The sequence below is a fragment of the Onychomys torridus genome, chromosome 2 (genome assembly GCF_903995425.1).
Source record: "Onychomys torridus chromosome 2, mOncTor1.1, whole genome shotgun sequence".
In the NCBI taxonomy this organism is placed as follows: Eukaryota; Metazoa; Chordata; class Mammalia; order Rodentia; family Cricetidae; genus Onychomys; species Onychomys torridus.
Window position 1 is genome coordinate 47,024,532 of NC_050444.1, and position 20,134 is coordinate 47,044,665.

The 20,134-nt window shown below is 40.6% G+C and overlaps 1 protein-coding gene across 4 annotated transcripts in view; it reads right to left on the minus strand.

The window, feature by feature from the left end:
• Klhl32 (kelch like family member 32) overlaps positions 1-20,134 on the minus strand; it is a 243,202-nt gene that overhangs the window by 127,914 nt on the left and 95,154 nt on the right. For all 4 annotated transcript variants that reach the window (XR_004944214.1, XR_004944213.1, XM_036177988.1 and 1 more), the window contains one exon: positions 6,304-6,411. Coding sequence is in view for 1 of the 4 variants with exons in the window: in XM_036177988.1 (XP_036033881.1) it covers positions 6,304-6,411 (108 nt within the window). In the remaining 3 variants the exon portion in view is untranslated. Of the gene's footprint in view, positions 1-6,303; positions 6,412-20,134 lie in introns of those variants that run through there.

Below are 20,134 nucleotides of genomic sequence, written 5' to 3' on the forward strand. Positions count from 1 at the left end.
AGTAAGAGAAGACATCTTTGCACATTTCCCAAACATGCTACAAATGCAATGCTTTGCCATTGTTTATACCCCAGTTTCAACGAAAAATGTATTTATTACAAAGTCATTTTTTGAGAGAGGGTCTCACTATGTAACCCTGAGTGGCCTGGAATTTGCAATGTAGGCCAGGCTGACCTCAAATTCACAAATATCCACCTGCCTCTGCCTTCTGAGTACTAGGATTAAAGGCATGAGTCACCACATCTGACTACAAAGTCATTTTGATGTTTAAGAAACCAAAGTTCCACTGGGCCGTGGTGGCACACACTTTTAATCCCAGAACTTGAAAGGCAGAGGCAGGTGGATCTCTGTGAACTTGAGGCCAGCCTGGTGGTCTACAGAGCAAGTTCCAGGACAGCAGCCAGGACTGTTGCAGAGAAAACCCTGTCTCAAAAACCAAAACCAAATCCTACCAAACCAAACCAAACCCACAGTTCTACCTCATCTTCCAGTTTGTAGCAGAGTAATGGCATAGAAGAAGAATGAAAACTCCAAGTTCACTGACACAGGAGGTGCCCTGCCCCTCCCCCACATACCAGACTAAGGACATGGAGTTGTCTTCAAATACTTCTGTGCCTCTTTCAACAAGATGCAACAAACATGACATGTCTCCTTAATGGCAGTCAGAGAAAGGCAACAGACTTGAAATTAGGAATAAGTTTCAACAACTAGGTCAAAATACACAAAGAGAAAAGACTGTGTTTAGTCCATTGCACCTCCTTGATCTCACTGTCTGTTTTGTTTTGTTTGAGACCTGTTTAGTCTCTCTATTTAGTCCTGGCTATCTTGGAATTTGCTATGTAGACCAAGCTGGCCTAGAATTCACAGAGTTCCTCCTGCCTCTGCCTGGAATTAAGGGCTTATACTACCATGCCCAGAGGATTTTTCTGCCTTTCAAGAAAGATGACCATATTCCTTAAAGCTGTTTTACAAATTAGGTCAAAGAGCACCCATAAAGTACCTAGCACTGTGTTCTGGATGTTTCATAGTATTCCATGAAAGACACGTTCCTTCTTGCCCTGTTAGGACATAAACAGCGAAGTTGATGTGCTCCAGCCGCAGTATCTCTCTGTGGATACTCTTGAGAATGGGCCTCCAGTCTCAAGAAAGAATAAACATAAGTCCTGGATAGGTTCCAGGTCTTGCTTTCCTTTCCCTTTAAAAAATGTCATCATATTTGCTACATAGATTTCTTCCATTACTGTGACAAACACCATGACCAAAAGCAACTTGGAAAGGAAAAGGCTTGTTTCATCTTACAGTTTACAGTCCATCACAGAGGGAAGTTGGGGTAGGAACTCAGCAAAGGTTTCTGGAGGTAAGAACTGAAGCAGACCATGAAGGAATGCTGCTTACTGGTTTTCTTGCTCTCCATGGCCCACTCAACATGCTGTTTTATACCACCCTGAACCATCTACTCCCAGGTGGTACCAGCTGAATGCACTAGCCCTTCCCACATTAATCAAGAAAGCTCCTCCCAACAGAACAATCCAAGGGAGGTATTTTGTCAATTAAGGTTCACTCTTCCCAAATGACTTTAGTTTGGGTCAAGTTGACAAAAATTTACCACTACAACTGATCCCTTGTAAACTTGATCCAAATACTCATCACTATTAAATGACCGTTTCCTTTCTTGTTTCTCCCCAAGATCTCATGTTAATATCACAATATAGAACATAGTATAACTTTACAAGTCCCACTTTAAGATTTCAGTCTTTTCACCATATCCATCTCTTTCTAACTCCAAAGTGTCTCTACTAAAAATAACCTACATATTTCTAAGAGAGAGAGAAAAATACAGGGAACAGTAATAATTAGATCAAAGCAAAACCAAACTACAGTAGTGTAACTCCAAGCCTGTAGTTCAGTGTCCAAGATCTTGGACTCACTCAATATCTTCTGGGCTCCAAAGGGCTTGGACAGCTACACCACTCTGGCTCCGCCATTCATAGCACACACAGCTTGTCTTATAGGTTCAGGCAGGCTCCACTCCACACCTGCCATTGTCCTTTCTGGCCATCCCAAAGTACTGCCATCTCAAATATGTGGAAGTATTTCACTACAGTTGAGGCTGAACTCTCACCAATGGCCTCCTGGCCTCTCTTCAGGGACTCTGACCCTACCACATAGTGCCAAGCCTCAGTTTCTCCCTGTGAAGTATGGGTCATTGATTTCACATAAGAGACAGACAATGCAGATATGACAGATACATGTACACATGAGACAATTTAGAACTAGTACATTAATTTACATATGTAAACCAAAAGCATAAAATACACTATTTACTAATTTCATTACAAAAATGTTTGGCAACTCTGTATAATAACTGCCTACCTTAATTTCTTAAGATATGAAATTTGACAAGGCTAACCCTCAATTTGCATATACCATCCTGTTCCCCTTCTTTCTTCTTTTTTACTCAATGTATGTTGTTTTTGTTTCTTCTGTTTTCATTCTAGATGCCAGATTTGTCTAAATTATTCTAAGACATACATCTCAAACTCTACTGGAATAAGAAAAAGACTGAATAATATCATACTTTTTTTTAACGTTTGAATATTTTGCCTGCATGTCTGTCTGTGTATCACTTGTATGCCTGACACCCACGGAGGCCAGAAGGCAGCATTGGATCCCCTAGGACTAGAATTACAGATGGTTTGAGGTACCATGTGGGTGCTGGGAATTGAAACTGGGTCCTCTGAAAGAGCACCTAGAACTCCTAACTACTGAACCATCTCTCCAACCCTAAATATAATACATTCTAATAATCATCGAAAGAAAATTCAGAGGAATGGTAAACCTTCCCACATTCTTCAAGAACCAAATACCACCTTCTCTGTGAAATGCTGTGCTGGTGGTTCCTGGTGACCATGTCCACCACTTTTGTGTGTGTGTTCTGCTTCTGCTATAACTCCCAAATCTTCTTGAGGCTTTAATACTGTTTCGCTGGATTGTTTATGTCAACTTGACACAAGTTACAGTCATCTAAAAGAGGAGAACCTCAATTGAGAAAAAAATCCCTCTAAGATCAGGCTGTAGGCAAGCCTGTAGGGCATTTTATTAATTAGTGTTTGATATGAGAGGGCCCAGCCCATTGTGGGAGGTTCCACCCCAGGGTTTGTGGCCCTGAGTTCTATGAGAAAGCAGGATGAGCAAGCCTTGGAGAGTAATCCAGTAAGCAGCAGTCCTCCACATTTCTGCCCTATTTGGATTCCTAGTCTGACTGCTTTCTATGATGAATAGTGATATGGAAGAGTGAGGAAAAACACCTTACTCACCAAGTTGCTTTGGGTCATGGTGTTTCATCACAACAATCTGCCTAATATATAAATTGGTGCCAGGAGTTGGGTATTGCTCTCATAGACCTGAGCATGTAGTTTTAGGAAGACTGTAGACTGACTTTGGAATTTTGGGCTGGAAAGGCTATTGAGTGTTGAGAGTTTGGTAAGCTGCTCTGTGGGAGCTTGGAAGATAAAAGTATTGAGAGTAATTCAGACTGGCTTGTGAAGTTTCAGAGTGAAGCAAGGATTCTACTGGGCCACTTGTGTGAAGAATCTGTGGTGTCTGGTCAGCTGATGCTGAAGAATCAGTTGTAATTAACAAGAGACCAGAATCACTGAAGTAAGATCTTTGTTTTGCTGGGACAAAGAATGCTGGTCATCTGGGGCTAAAGAGCTGGTTGTGAGTAAGAAGAGACCAGCAGTGTTGAAGTGCAATCTTTCAGGATAATTTCCCCAGAGTCAGCCCACAGCAGCTGGGTTCAAGAGGCAGCCAATGTTGTGCCTCATGCTGGAAGGAGAACTTGGTATTATAAGAGTCACCCAGGTGGTACTGTTTTTGAAGGCATGAATGGGGTCATGGAGAGCATCTGAGGCTTGTCACTATGTGACAGGGCTGGGGTCCCTGAAGTGAGCCTGGAGAGTGAAAGTGCAGCAGGAGACCCAGCAGTTTGGAGATGCCAGTGCCACGGGAAAAACCTCCAAGAACCTCTAGCAGCCAAGGAGTGCATCTGGCCTCAGTCTATTAGACAAGGTGTATATGCTGTGGCAAGCCCTTTGGAGGGCCTCGGAAAAATCATGAGTCCTAGAAGTCTGACCCCAAGATTTATGCTATTGGACTTTTAGTTTTGCTTTGTTCAGATTGTGACTTTTCCCTGGTCCTTCCCTCTTGGAGTAAGAAAGTCTTTAACTTTCTATTGGTTTTACAGAAGCCCACATTTAGGAGACTTAGAATTAAAGAGACTTTGAAATTTTAGAGACTGGATTTTTAGAGAGACTTTATCTTTTAAAAGAAACTGGATATATTGAATTTTTAAAGTGTTTGAATTTGTATTTGTAAATGCCGTAGGATTTTTAAGTTTATAGTATGTTTTACATTGTGATACTTATTAATATGAGATCTTGGGGATAAACTAAAAAAGAAAGGTTATTGTTAAATAGTGTGTTTCAAGTTGACAAGAGGTCAATTGTGCTGGCTAATTTAATGTCAACTTGAAACAAGTTACAGTCATTTATGAGGAGGGAACTGCAATTAAGAAAATGGCTCATAAGACCGGGCTGTAGGCAAGCATATAGGGTATTTTCTTAATTAGTGATCAATAGGGAAGGGCGACAGCCCATTGTGAGTAGTTCCACTGCTGGGCTGGTGCTAAGTTTTATAAGAAAGCAGGCTGACAACCCCATTAGCAGAGAAATGGGCAAGCCAGTACCAATATGGAAGAACTGTCCCCATTACTCACTTGCCATGTGGCAGCATGGTGGGGGGTAGAGAGATGTGTCCTGCCCTCTCCAGCCCCCATCAATGCCTGAGGCAGCTGGGAGAACTGGCCCTGAGGTCATAAGACCAGGAGATCTGGCCCTGCCCCTCATCAGCTGCAGCACTCAGGAGAGTGACCCCTATGCCATGCCTGGGCAACACAGTAGAGCTGGCCCTGAAGGTGTAGGTGTGGGAGATCAGACCCTCAGGACATGAAAGCAGAACCAACCCCCTTCCCCTCATGGCTGCAAAGGGTGAACTCTCCTAGACAATGCAGGAGAGCTCACCCTAGTGGTGAGTACAAGGGAGAGCTGGTGGGCTGACCAACCCTGCATCTACCCAGGCCCAGAACTAGGGTTATGTGTTTGCCCATCCCAATATCCACCCCAACTCTGATCTACTGGAGCACATGAAGGGACTTGACCCGCAGACCCAAAGCTGCAGGATTTCCACAACACAGGGAAACAGCAGGATAACCAAGAGGAGTCCCAGTTAGAACCCAACATCGATAATGTAGCAGAAACCAATGGCCTCGAACCAGACCAAGGACTCTTTGCAATGAACACTTGCAAGTAAAGATACATAAGTAAAAGGGTTTACTATGTGATTCACTGTGTCACACTACAGCTTCCATGATGAAATTTCCCCAACACACACTTTTTTCTTTTCTTTTTCCTCTTAACTTTTATTTTGGGGTAGGCGGCTACAAGAGAAGAGGGCAGATACACAGGGACGGGAAATGAATGGGATTGAGATGTATGATGTGTGAAAGATACAAAGATTGAATAAAAAGAAAGTTAAAAATTGTTTTAAAAAGAAAGAAAGAAAGAAAGAAAGAAAGAAAGAAAGAAAGAAAGAAAGAAAGCAGGCTGAGTAATCCTTGGACAATAAGCCAGTAAGCAGCATTATTCCATGGCTTCTGGATCAGCTCCTGCCTCCAGGTTCCTGCCATATTTGAGTTCCTGGTTTGACTGCCTTCAGTGATAAACTGTGATGTAGACAGTAAGCAAATACAGATTTTCCTCCTCATCTTGCTTTTAGTCATGGTGTTTCATCACACCAATAATAACCCTAACTACGACAACTGGTTTGACTTTTTTCTTTGTGGATATGGGTCTTGTTCACTCTACCACTGGACTAGAGTTCTTGGCCTGTTTTGCTCTTGTTTTTCAGACAATAAAGCCATAATTGAGTCACTGAGCTTAAGTGATAACAGAAATTCAATGAACTGCGATTCTTTTCTGTATGAGAGATTTTTGGACTGTGGAAAAGCAATCCTAGCATGCACATAGTTCAAAGTAAACACTGTTTCCTAGATAACATTAAAAATCAAATGGTTCTACACACTTTTCCATTACTTCAGTTAAAACATTAGGTAGATATGAATTTTTTTAAACATTAAAATTGCCAATATATAAAGCAACTAAACCTCATCCATTGAGGATAATTTCCTTTGACTAGGCACAGTCAATAAGCAAAGTTGCTCATGTCACATTGGCATCACCATACCTGTCCTGTGTATGCAAACTCCAGAGCCTGCTTTAAGCCCAGGCTGGTCACACCACGTAAATTCACTTCATCAGCTCCACTTTCCACCATACAAAGACTGAACATTGCCTGAAATGTGGAAAGAAAAAATAAAAGGAAAGACTGAATTATGGAATCTAAAAAACAAGACAGAAAGATAATGTCCTAGGGAAACTAGGAAATAGAGGTTTTCCAGTTAAAATAATTTTGGTTTCTGAAACACTTCCACAAAGCTTCATTTGCACAAGCCTCTGCACCTATCTGATAGCTAAACAGTTACAATAAAACACACACACACACACACACACACACACACACACATACACACACACACACCATGTATCTCTCAGCACACTCATCCAGGCAACAACATTCAGGCTCACTGAACTCAATTTCTGTTCTGGGATCAAACTGTTACAGGAGGTGCAGCCATCCTGAACATTCTGCCCAATGGATGCCGAGAGTCAAGTCTCTACTGATGTTGTCTTTATGATCTTGGTTCTGGGTACACATCAAATACTCCTTGCCTTTTCTCTGTTTTCAGTTACCAACAGTCAAACACAATTTGACAATTTATATATAAAATACCAAAAATAAACCATTCACAAGTTTTATATTCTGCACAACAGCATGATGAAATCTCCAGTGTCCACCCCTTTGCTCACTGTATCTATGTTATGTCTTCTACTTTCCCATTAGTCACCTAGAAGCCATTTCCAATATCAGATCAGTTGGCATGGACACAGACCAGCCTAATGCAGGTTGTAATGTCTCTATCACTAGCTCCACTCCATCACACCATTCAAGCAAGTATAGCACCTCACATTTCAAGAAAGGTACTACAAAACAATGAAATATATTTAGAGGTGCCATAGACACATTATTTTTATTATCTAATTTGGCATTTGATATTGTTGTTAAGCTCTTACTATCCCTGACTTAAAGATCAAACTTTTTATGATTTGTTTATATGAGAAAAATAAAAGAATCTACAGGATTTAGCACTATATATAATATAGATTCAAGCATCTGCTTAAAGTTCTTTGAATATGGTTTCCACAGATAAGGGAGGCCTAATGTATATAAAATGAACTGAGATCTACACCTGAAAAGGAAATCAGCATATCTATGCCCACCACAGCTTTGTTCATGATATCGAAGGTATGGAAACAACCAAAAAATTGATGAATTACATATTCACACACATCTGTGCTAAAGGAAACTACTCAGCCTTTGATAGAAGGAAATCACATTTTACACTGCCCAGAGGATGTAGTACTAAGAGAAATAAACCAAAGACAAACAATAAAAGGTCTCACTCACAGTAAACCTGGGTGCCAAAGGCAGAATGGTGTTGCCAATGGCTGGGATGAGGAGAAAATGGTGAGATAGGACTCAAAAAATAAAATGTTTCACGAGGACTGGGATGAGAAGAAAATGGGAAGACGTGACTCAAAAAACACAAAGTTTCACTTACCCAACATGAAAAAGCCCTCAGCATCTGATACACAGCAATGTGACTACAGTTAACAATGATGTATTGTATCACTAAAATTTACCAGAAATTTAAGTACACTCACCAAAGGGAGTGGGGAGAAAGAAATAAAGAAGGGATGAGACAAAAAGTGGGGAATAGAGAGGGGATGGAGAAGAGAGAAGGAAAGAGAATAGTAATAACTTCATGAATTGATGAATGGGTCATTAGCTTCACTGTGACTACTCCTCAATGTGTGAATCTATGAATACTTCATTTTGTACCCTTGCAATATATGTCTACTTTATTTTTCAATAATATCTCAATAAAACTGAAATGGGAACCTAGTTACTTGCCATAACATTACTTTCAAGAAGCTGGTGCACGGGGGGAGAGGGACAGCCTGAGTATGGGCTCATGAATATGAGTTTGGGCAAGCACTTACCATCTCAGTCAGCTTTCTCATCTGAAGAATGGGACTAAAAACTGTATCCCTTTCATAGGGGTGGAGCATAGCTTAGTGGTTAAGAGAACATACTACCTCAGATTTTCACCTCTCCCTCAGCTCCTCCAAATACAATGCCCCAGACTCACCCTTACCTCTGCAGCAGACAATGTGCTGATGCCTCCCTTCCTCTCTCCCCTGTCTCCAGTGGATCACACAGATCTTCCCTCCAAACTCCTCCCACCCCACACTCACACAGATCTTCCCTCCAAACTGCCCCCCACCCCACACTCACACAGATCTTCCCTCCAAACTCCCCCCACCTCCCACCCCCCACTCATTACTTTATACCAGCTCCCAATTCCAACAGCCATTCCCTGGGAGCCCTTAGGCCACTCTGGCTAGGGAAGTAGGAAAGCTAGCTATAGCTCTCAGTTCCTCCAAACCCAATCTCCTCATCTTATTTATCTCCAGCTGTGTAACAGACCACCTGCAGCAGCCTCCCTCCCCCCCCCACTTCTGAGTAGATCACACAGATCTTCCCCTGCAAACCCCCCCCCCACCTCCACCCAGGACTCATTGCTTTGTCCCAGCCCTCAACTCTAACAGGTTTTCTCTGGTAACACACAGGCCACTTTACCCAGCAAAACAGCTGAGCTAATTGCAGATCTTCACCTCTCCCTCCATTCCTCCAAGTGCAATCCCCAAGTATCATCTCAACCTCTGTAGCTAACAAGCTACTGTGCCTCTCCTCACTCTCTGTCCCCATCCCCAAGGGACTAAGCAGATCCAGGTAGAACACTCTGCCTTCCTCCTTCCTGTGAACCCACTCAGTCACCTCAATCTAGCAAATCCCCATTCGTCAGTGAAAGCTTCCAATACCTAGAATCACATTTTACCTGGAACCCACATGGACATACCTGTCAGGATCCCAGAAGAATACTCCTACTATACAACACACAGTCATCACACTCTCCTAAAAACCAAAGAGGAAACAGAAACCAAGAAACAAAACACTCCACTAACAAAGACAGATACCAGCACCTAGAATTACAATCTTCTCAAATCCCGATGCCTAGACATCAGCATAAAAACACAATCAATAAAGCCAGGACAATATGTCTTTACCAGAGCCCAGCAACCCGATCTCAGCAGGCCCTGAGATGGCAACAGAGCTGAAGCAAGAAACAAAGACCACAAGAATGATAGAGGTCCTTAAAGAGGAAGTGAGTGAATCTCTTAGGGAAATCTATGAAAATTCAAACAGTGGAAGAAAAACCATAAAACCACACAAGACCTCAAAGTAGAAACAGACTCAATAAAGAAAATCCAAACTGAGGGAAATCCGGAAATGAAAAATTTAGTAACTTCAACAGGAACGTGAGTCCAGCTTCACCAGTAGAATACAATAAATGGAAGAGAGAATCTAAATTGAAGACATGATAGAAGAAATGTGTACCATGAATCTTAAAAGTTCTTATTAGTAAAATCAAACTTGAGGCCAGTTATTGGGGTGAATGCTGGAAGATCAAGAGACAGAACAAGCCACAGCTACCTCACCTTGCCAGTTCCTCAGCTGATCCTATTTCCTCAGACTGGAAACTTCTGTGTCCTCATCCTAATGGCTCTCAGCTGAACTGCTGCTGGAAAGCCTGAATGCTTAACCAGCTAAAATGCTTAACCAGCCACATGCTTCTAGTTTCTCGTCTTCATGCCTTATATATCTTTCTGGTTTTGCCATCACTCCCTGGGATTAAAAGGCTCACTTCTTGGGATTAAAGGCATGTGTCACCATGCCTGGCTGTTTCCTATGAGGCCTTGAACTCACAGAGATCCACAGGGATTTCTGTCTTTGAAATGCTAGGATTAAAAGCGTGAGTGCCACCATTTTCTAGCCTCTGTATCTAGTGGTTGTCTGTTCTATGACCCCAGATAAATTTATTAGGGTGCACAATATTTTGGAGGAACACAGAAATGGATACCTTAGCCAAAGAAAATGTTCAATCTAAAAAACTCTTAGCACAAAACATCCAGAAAATCTGGGACACTCTGAAAAGACCAAATATAAGAATAATAGGAATAGAGGAAGGAGAAGAAGCACAGGTCAAAGGCACAGAAAATATTTTCAACAAAATGATAGAAAAATTTCCCTAACTTAAGAAGGTATAAGAAGCATACAAAACACCAAATAGACTGTTCCAGAACAAAAGATTCCCTCAGCACATAATCTCAAACCCTAAACATATAGAACAAAGAAAGAATATTAAATCTGCAAGGGAAAAGGCCAAATGACACATAGAGCAGACTTATTTTAGAGTACTATCTGACTTCTCAATGGAGACTCTAAAAGTCAGCAGGGCCTGGACATATTCACTGCAGACTCTAAGAGACCACAAATGCCCACCCACACTACTACACCTACCAAAACTTTCAATCACCATAAATGAAGAAAATAAGACATTCCATGATAAAACTAAATTTAACCAATGGTTACCTAAAAGTCTAGCCCTACAAAAGGCACTAGAAGGAAAAAGTCCAACCTAAAGAGTTTAAAAACATCCAAGAAAACACAGGAATAAATAATCCCAGACAGCAAATTAGAAGAAGGGAAACACACACACACACACACACACACACACACACACACACACACACCACCACCACCACCACCAACAACAACAAAAACAACAAAAACAACAACAAAAAGGAATCAACAAATAATGCTCATTGATAACTCTCAACATCAATGGTCTCAATTCCCCAATAAAAAGACACAGACTAACAGAATGGATGTGAAAATGGGATCCATTCTTCTTTTGCATCCAAGGAACACATCTAAACTTCAAGAATAGACATCACCTCATGGTAAAAGACTGGCAAAGGGTATTCCAAGCTAATAAACCTAAGAAGCAAGCTGGTGTGACCATCTTAATATCTAACAAAATAGACTTCAAACAAAATCTAATCAGAAGAGGTAGGGAAGGACACTACACACTCATCAAAGGAAAAATCCTCATCATGAGGACATTGCAATTCTTAACATCTATGCCCCAACCACAAGGGCACCAAGTTTATAAAAGAAATAAGACTAAAGTTCAAATCACATATTGACCCTCACACAATACCTGACTCTCATCAATAGACAGTCATCCAGGCAAAAGCTAAACAGAAAAATGCTTAAGCTAGCTGATATTATAGGCCAAATGGACCTAACAGATATTTACAGAACATATAAGAGAAGATAACTTCTCAGCATTTCATGGAACTTTCATCAAAACTGACCATGTACTAGGACACAAATCAAGTCTAAACAGCATGAAATAACAGCATACTGACCACCATGAATTAAAGCTGAATGTCAACAACAACAGAATCAACTCAACAGAAAGCTTATAAACTTGTGGAAACTGAACACTAATAGGTCATGAAAGAACTCAAAGATTTTCTAGAATTGAGAAAAATAAACGCACAACATACCCAAACTTATGAAACAAAAGGAAGGTGGTTCCATGAGAGGAAAGGAAAGTTAATAGCACTAAGTGCCTACATCTTAAAAAAAATGGAGAGATCTTGTGTTGGCAACTTAATAGCATACCTAAAACATCTAGAACAGTGGTTCTCAACCTTCCTAGTGAATTGACCCTTTAATAGTTTCTCAGGTTGTGGTGACCCCCAACCATAAAATTGTTTTCATTGTTACGTCATAACTGTAATTTTGCTACTGATATGAACTGTAATGTAAATATCTATGTTTTAGGAGATTCCTGTGAATGGGGGTTGTTCAACCTACAAAGCGGTTATAACCCACAGGTTGAGAACCACTGTTCTAAATCAATATGGTCAGAGCTCATATGAACTCACATAGTGTGACTCAGCAAGCAAAGGGCTGTCTCGAGTCTGTGCCAGGCCCCTTGCTTATATTTTATGACTCCTAGTTTAGTGTTTTCATGGGATTTCTGAGTGTGCAAACAAGTGGGTCTCTGTTTCTTCCCTTTGTCGTATTCAATTCCAACATCTTAGTTTTTGTGTTATTTTATTATTATCCCTTAGAAGCCTGTTCATTTTTTAATGAGAGATAGAAAGGGAGTGGATCCAGATGGGAGGGGAGGTGTGCAGGAACTGGAAGGAGTAGAGGGAGGGAAAACCATAATCAGGATATATTATATAAGAAAAATATTTATTTTCAATAAAATCTAAAAAGTTTTTAAAAATGAAAAAGAACATAGTATTATTGCAGAGTACCTGAATTCAGTACCCAGTACCCAATCAAGTGGCTCGCAATTATTTGATTAGGTTGCCTATAACTTCAGCCAGCAGATCAGACACCTTCTTGTAGCTTCCACTGTTGTTGGGGTTTTTTGGCTCTTTTGGGGGGCACCATCCAGCTCCCAAATAAATCACTCACAGAAGCTTATTCTTAATTAGGAATGCCCAGCCTTAGCTTGGCTTAGTTTCTAGCCAGCTTTCCTAAATTAAACTATCCTGTCTACTTTTTGCCTTTGGGCTTTTCCTATTCTCTTAGTTCTGTATCTTACTCTTACTCTGTGGGTGGCTGGTCCCTGGAGTCCTCCTCCTTCTCTGGCTCCTTGATCTCAGCTCTCTCCTTCCAGCTTTGCTGTGGATATCACTCTGTATAAATAAAATGCTGATTGGCCAGTAGCCAGGCAGGAAATATAGGCGGGACAAGCAGAGAAGAGAATTGTGGGAGGTAGAAGGCTGGGGAGGAGGGACACTGCCAGCCGCTGTCATGAGAAGCAACATGTAAAGATACCGGTAAGCCACAAGCCATGTGGCAAAGTACAGACTAACAGAAATGGGCTAAATATAAGAGTAAGAGCTAGACAATGGTAGGCCTGTGCTAATGGCCAAGCAATTTAAATAATATAAATGTCTGTATGATTATTTTATACATGGGTTGTGGGACCGCGGGGGCTTGGTGGAACCTGAAGAGAAGCTCTCCAACTACAAATGGCGCCCAACGTGTTGGCAAGAGTTTCCACCAAAAATCTGAGAAAAAAGATTCTAAAATGGAGCTAAAAACAGCCTCCTACTTGTCTCTCTCAAGTTAGCGGCAGCCTGCCGGTTTGAGCTACTATGGCAGGTTCCTGGTGTGTGCCTCTGACCTGCAGTGTGGCGGGAATGAGGAGTCTACAAGCGGCACTTTTCTCTGCTGCATGTAGATTTAGCCTTTGCTAGTTTAAAAAAAAAGAAAAAAAAAAAAAAGGTTTCTGGGCTATGCACTGCTTTGATAGAACTGCTTCTGATAGTTGATGGTACACATGGCTCCAGACACAGAGCTGGCGGTAAACTGTATCACTGCCATGTTGGGAAGCTGAGGTGGGTGGAGCCAGCAGCCACAGTGGCATTTCAGTCTTACAAAGATGGATATTACACAGAGAATCTGGTTTATGTTGTCTTTGGAATTTTTAACTACAGAAAAAGATTTGATCGTAAAAGCTATTCAGTTAAACAAATATGTAAATTTTAAAGGTACCTTGACTTCAAAATTTGGATATAAGGATATGTTGCTTTGGAAAAGAGTCTCTGATTTTGTTTCCACAGAAAGCCAGAGGCTATGGATTTGTTCCTGATTAAGATACATCAGGTTTGATCAGCCAAGACCACCTGAAATGTCTCCGATGACACCATGGCTCAGATGATCCGACATCCAGAATGGTTTCAAGGCAACTGGCTCAGAGGTTCACCCTCATGGACTACTCCGTAATCCTAAAATTTTCTTTATGTCCCCATAAGATACAGCGCCCCCTTCCAGCAGGAAGTAGTAAGAAAAGCTACGCCCAAATTCCCAGCTGGCTTTGGAGATGGAATTGGCTCACTCCTTCTCTAAACCCAAGCACATTGTTAAAAGAAAAGGTTAAGTAGCTTCTTGTGTCCCAAATCAGAAGAGCCCTCTGGTATGGGACAGAAAAAAACCACTATTTTATTTAAAACAGGTTGATTATAAATGCAATCTCTTTCTAAAGAAGAAAAGGGGATATGATATAGATATAACAGGATAAAAGGGTAGATTAAGAAACTTACTTCTAAAGAGCAACAACTCATTTAAAATGTTTTACATTGATATATAGATTTTAGTCTATTGATACAAACTTAAAGTTAATTTTGTTATACTGTGTGTATATTTCTACTCATGTTTAAGGTATTATGTTTGTATAGCTCATTTTAAATTGGAATGGATAATTAAAAATAGATTAATAATTAGTCATCTATGATAATCATACTCGTATCCATGTTAGTTAAGTCTTCTAGATATACATAGAGATATTTCAGATAGATAGGTAATCTTCAAATACTTCAAAGACCTACAGAATATGGCATTTAAAATACTTTTAAAATTTAGACTTTCTGGACAGTGAGACATGTCTGCTCATGGCAGCACTGATTTACTTCAGAGAGGAGGATGGGCATTAAAGACATATCATATCTTATCTTCACCTTGGCAAAAAATAGCCATTTGGGCAAGAAACTGTTCTTGCCTGGACTGCTTGATCGACTGGACATACAGGACCCATAGAAAGGTGACCACTAAACTTTGCTTGACAAAATGGTCCTTCAGGTTCCTGCTTCGCAGAGGAAACTGCCAGACATTCTACAGGACACTGAGAGAAGTGACTGAGAGACTCTAGCCCTGTGGGCTGAAGACAAATGCCCCAACTTTACAAAGGAACATTAGGTGACTGTCCAGGCTGCCAGCTGTCTCTGTCTACCCTGAAAGACTCCCGAAAAATGCTTGCATCCTTCTCCCGGTTCTCAGGTAATATTATATCCTTCTGAGGTCTTTGAAGTGGTTGAAGCCTAGATAGTTATAATTTCCTCAGTTATGATAAAAGATAAGTTAGATATAAAACCTTAAACTCACAAATATAAGATAGATAGGATATTTTCTTTAATATTATAACTGTAATTCTTGCTTGATAATTGTTTTGTTATCTGTAATTTTCTATGTGAAAGTTAACCTTCCTTTTTTAACAAAAAAGAAAAGGGGAAGTGCTGTGGATATCACTCTGTAAAAATAAAATGCTGATTGGCCAGTAGCCAGGCAGGAAATATAGGCGGGACAAGCAGAGAAGAGAATTGTGGGAGGTAGAAGGCTGGGGAGGAGGGACACTGCCAGCCGCTGCCATGAGAAGCAACATGTAAAGATACCGGTAAGCCAAAGCCATGTGGCAAAGTATAGACTAACAGAAATGGGCTAAATATAAGAGTAAGAGCTAGACAATGGTAGGCCTGAGCTAATGGCCAAGCAATTTAAATAATATAAATGTCTGTATGATTATTTTATACATGGGTTGTGGGACCGCGGGGGCTTGGTGGAACCTGGAGAGAAGCTCTCCAACTACACAGCTTTCTCCTTCTCTATGTATATTCTCTCCTGCCAACCCCACCCATCCTCTCTCCTGCCTTGCTATTGGCTGGTTCTTTATTAGACCAACAGGTGTTTTAGATAGGCACAGTAATACAGCTTCACAGAGTTAAACAAATGCAACATAAACAAAAGCAACACACCTTAAAATAATATTCTACTACATTCCACAGACACCTGCACTCATGTGTACACACACACACACACACACACACACACACACAAACACACATACACACAAATAATAATAATGATGACAATAATAATTTGAATTGTAGTTGTTTTAGTGAACTGGATGACTACAAGCATATAAACCACTCAGAATACTGCTTTAAATATGACAAGTTCTTAGTAAAATTTATACCTTGTAATAATGAAGCAATATCAAGTTCTTTTCTATATTTTCTAGAGAAAATAATATAATAGGAGAATACTGGAAACCCAGTGCTGCTATAGATTAAAAACAAACAAACAAACAATAAACAACCTAACAGAGTTATCTTTAGAGTTTATGGATTTGTTATGCATTTGAAGAAGATAGTCTGACATTCTGTCTTAGTTAGGGTTCCTATTGCTGTGTTGAAACATCATGACCAAAAGCAACTTGGGGAGGAAAGGCTTTATTCAGCATACACTTCCACATCAAAGAAAGGCAGGGCAGTGAGTCAAGCAAGGCAAGAACCTGAATGTAGGAGCTGATGCAGAGGCCATGGAGGGGAGCTGCTTACTGGCTTACTCCTCATGGCTTGCTCAGCCTGCTTTCTGATAGAACACAGGACCACCAACCCAGGGATGATCCCATCCACAGTGGTCCAAGCCCTACCCCATCAATCACCAATTAAGAAAATGCTCTACAGCTGTATCTTATGGAGGCATTTTTTTCTCAAATGAGGTTCCATCCTTTCAGATAACTCTAGCTTGTGCCAAGTTGAAATAAAACTAGCCAGCACACCCAATAAATAATAGAAATTATTATTATAACTCAGACAGATTGATCTTTTTTCCCATGTGACTCCCTTTCCTTTTAACTGAATCAAGAAATGATAAATAATGCTTCTACCCCTCACCAAGCACACTTTTAAAATTTCTGTACTGGCTGTAAGCCATCTTTTTGCCACATTCTCCTATGGCATGACCCCATGGAATTACCACTTTGATACCCTATCACCACATTTAGAAATGTAATATTATTTCTACTCTAGCATCACATCATATAATCTTCAAAGTTCAGGGCCAGCTGTGGCAGCAGAAAATCAAGACTTGGGAGTTAGAGGCAGTAACATCCCTTAGAACTCAAGGCAAGTCTTGGTCTCCCAACAACTCAAGACAAGAAAGTAATTTAATGTTACAAACGTCATATTTATCAAATTAAAAAATAAAATGACATGACTACTAAATCAAGGTCAATGTTTTAAGTTTAATAGATCTAGAAAGCACTTCAATCAGGAAAAACATCATCAGATACCACTAACACGAAGAAAAACATGCTGCTGGACTCAGACTAGCTGAGCTTGTGAAACAGTGTCTACAGACCAGCTAGGGCCCATCATGAGAACAAAGGTTCTATACTTTAGGGCTGATGTTCTTGAAAAGGGAAAGTACACTGTGTGTGAAACCAGGCCCTGTGTCTTCCTTCCTGTGGCCCCTCTACAGTGAAGACCAGCTCTATTGCCTGCAATAAACACAGGTAAATGAATGAACAAACTAAGATGTTTCTCAAAGACTACACACAAACGATTGACTGTTGTAGTGTTAAAAGCAAGGAGAACTTGTTCTATGAAAACATGTCTACATGTTAGATGTGGAGATATAAAAATTGTACTTGTTAGAAAGAACATCTACCATAAGCTAAACACTTCAAGCAAGTTCAGAGCTAGACATTTAGAGAGAAAACACACACACAAAAACATATGGCCACAACATTCTGCCAATGCCTGGGAGACCGTTTTGCTGGAAAGTATGAAAACACAGCTCAGACTCTTGTTTGGTTCACGCTGTCTTGTGTTGGGGAGAGCCTTGGCCAGGCTGAGATTTACAGTCTTCACAGCTTCCTCTTGGCTGCTAATGTGCTGCCACAGCCACAAATCTTTCTAATTGAAAACCCATTTTTGTGGAAATGCGGTCAACTTGCAGTGCCTCCCACAGAGGAAGCTGCGGATTTACAATGCATTATTCTTTCTTTATTCACATGGAAATGACACAAATTGAGTCCTAAAATCACGGTCCATGAATTAAGCTGGCCTGGATCATGCTGGCCGTCATTCAGTCACACACACACACACACACACACACACACACACACACACACACACGATGAACTGCAACTACACCAAAGTGAGTACCAAAGGCCTCAAGACTGATAGAAACTGACATCTTCACTGATTAGTAAGATGGCAGGTGACAGGTATGCTGACACACTGTCCCCGAAGATGCTGAAATAGGATGGTTTTTACCTGGTAAACCCTGCATCTTTACTGTTCATATAATATATGGGCATGCCATTAGTAATCTACATAATCTCATGGGCAAAATAAACTTCAGTGGGGACACATTTGTACCTTGCCTTTCATGATTGAAAGTAAACAGCATGTTTCAGGAAGTCACTAAAAAGAGGACCTTTTGAGAATTACAGCAGATCTAGTCTGGGCCTCCGTATCTTCCATATGCCCTGGGCTACATAACTAGTCTACAATCTTTACCACAGTCATGAGATGTTGCTGAGATTTGAACTAACTTCTGAGTCAACAAAGATTATACATCTTGCTCAGTTTAATGCTGTGGCCATAGTTTATTGCATATTGATTATAGCTCATGTGCAGAATGTGTAGCAAACCTCAGTGAATGAGACCATTCACCTAATTGTAACAGTGTCTTTCTCTTCTATAGGGAAGGTAAGGACCCTGATCACAGCTGTTCTGGACCACTACTTCTTTTATCTCTCAAATGTAGTAACCCAAACCATCTTGGAAGCAACACTGCCTAAGAGAGTGGGGATGTTTGGTGGGAAGACTTTTTCCCATGCATTACATTTATAACCATTTTAAGTTTTCTCCAAACTGTAAAGTCATGCTCTAAGACAGCAGAACACTACAGGAAAACTAAAACAGTAAAATTAAAATGCCATAAATATCCTTTGCAAGTTGTCATGGAAATACCAATTTCCTCTTACCTCAACTATACAGAGTAAAGAAAAATCATATGGAGACCGCTATGGAAAATCATAGCTGAAAAATGCAGAAAACAAGTGACCATGTGGTGTTCTGCCCTGACCGACACGTCTACAACACAACCCCAGCACCTAAGGCTCAGGGATCACAGTGGAAGATGGAGTGGAAAGACTGTGGGAGCCAGAGGAACAGGAAGTTTTCTGTGAGACTATCTCTGAGGAATGTCAGAGAAGCTATATCCAGGAAGTCTCATCAACATAGCTACCTAAACATGACTTGAATAATGACAATGGATGTGCTAACATGGAAGGGGTAATCTCACAGGGTCCCCAACCCTAGACAAAGAACTATAAGACAACTAAGGAATGCTGAGAATAGTAGAAACAGTCTCCCCCAGGGAAGATCCCCCATCAACTGGCTAACCAGTACCAAGTGGTCAGCCCTGAAATTATATACATACGAGTAACATTAGATGGTCTGAATAGGTTGTATTTATGCATTTAGGAAAATACATATAGCAACAGTTAAAGTAAAAGAGATCATGGTTTTGAGAGAGAGCAAGGGGGCACACGGGAAAGGTTGGGGCAAAATGGAGGGGGAAAACTATATAATTACATTTTAATTTCAAAAAAGAAAAATCATTTCAATAATTCAAAAGAGAAAACTCTATCTTACAAGTAAAAAAATCATGCCACACACTGGATTTCTTAACACCCTCAAACATATTGCTTGTTGTGATGGACAGCCTGCATGCATTTGGAAAGCAGGTATAAGGGAAGACATTTCTGAAAGATTAATAACATCCTAAAGGTTGAAAATGAGAGACTAACTGGAGCAAGTGAGCAAACACAATAGAGGATTCTATACTGAAGAACATAGACAGGAATCCAGGGGAAACCTAGAGCAGAAAAGAGGCTTATACATGACCTATCAGAGCTGTTCTGAATGTGTTTAGGAATAATAGAAAAACCAACTTCTCTCTAATAAGTGGATTTCTTACATTCTTTTGTGTGTTACCTGCTGGGTGTTTGCTTCTCACTGATAAGCTAGCCTACATTGGGCTTGAGCTCCAGATCCTCCTGCTCCAGGCTTCAGGTGCATCACCAAGTCCAGCTAGGATCTAAACATCAGAGGCTGGAGAGTTGGGCTCAGCAGTTGAGTGTTGGCTCCTCTTTCAGAAGACCAAGGTTCAGTTCCAACATCTACAACATGGCTCACCATCATCTGTAATTCCAGTCCGAGAGACTGGCCTCTGTGTGCACTGTATGCAAGTGGAACACAGGCAAAACACCCATATAATAAAATAAATGATAAAGGTACTTTTAAAAACATAATAGATACTT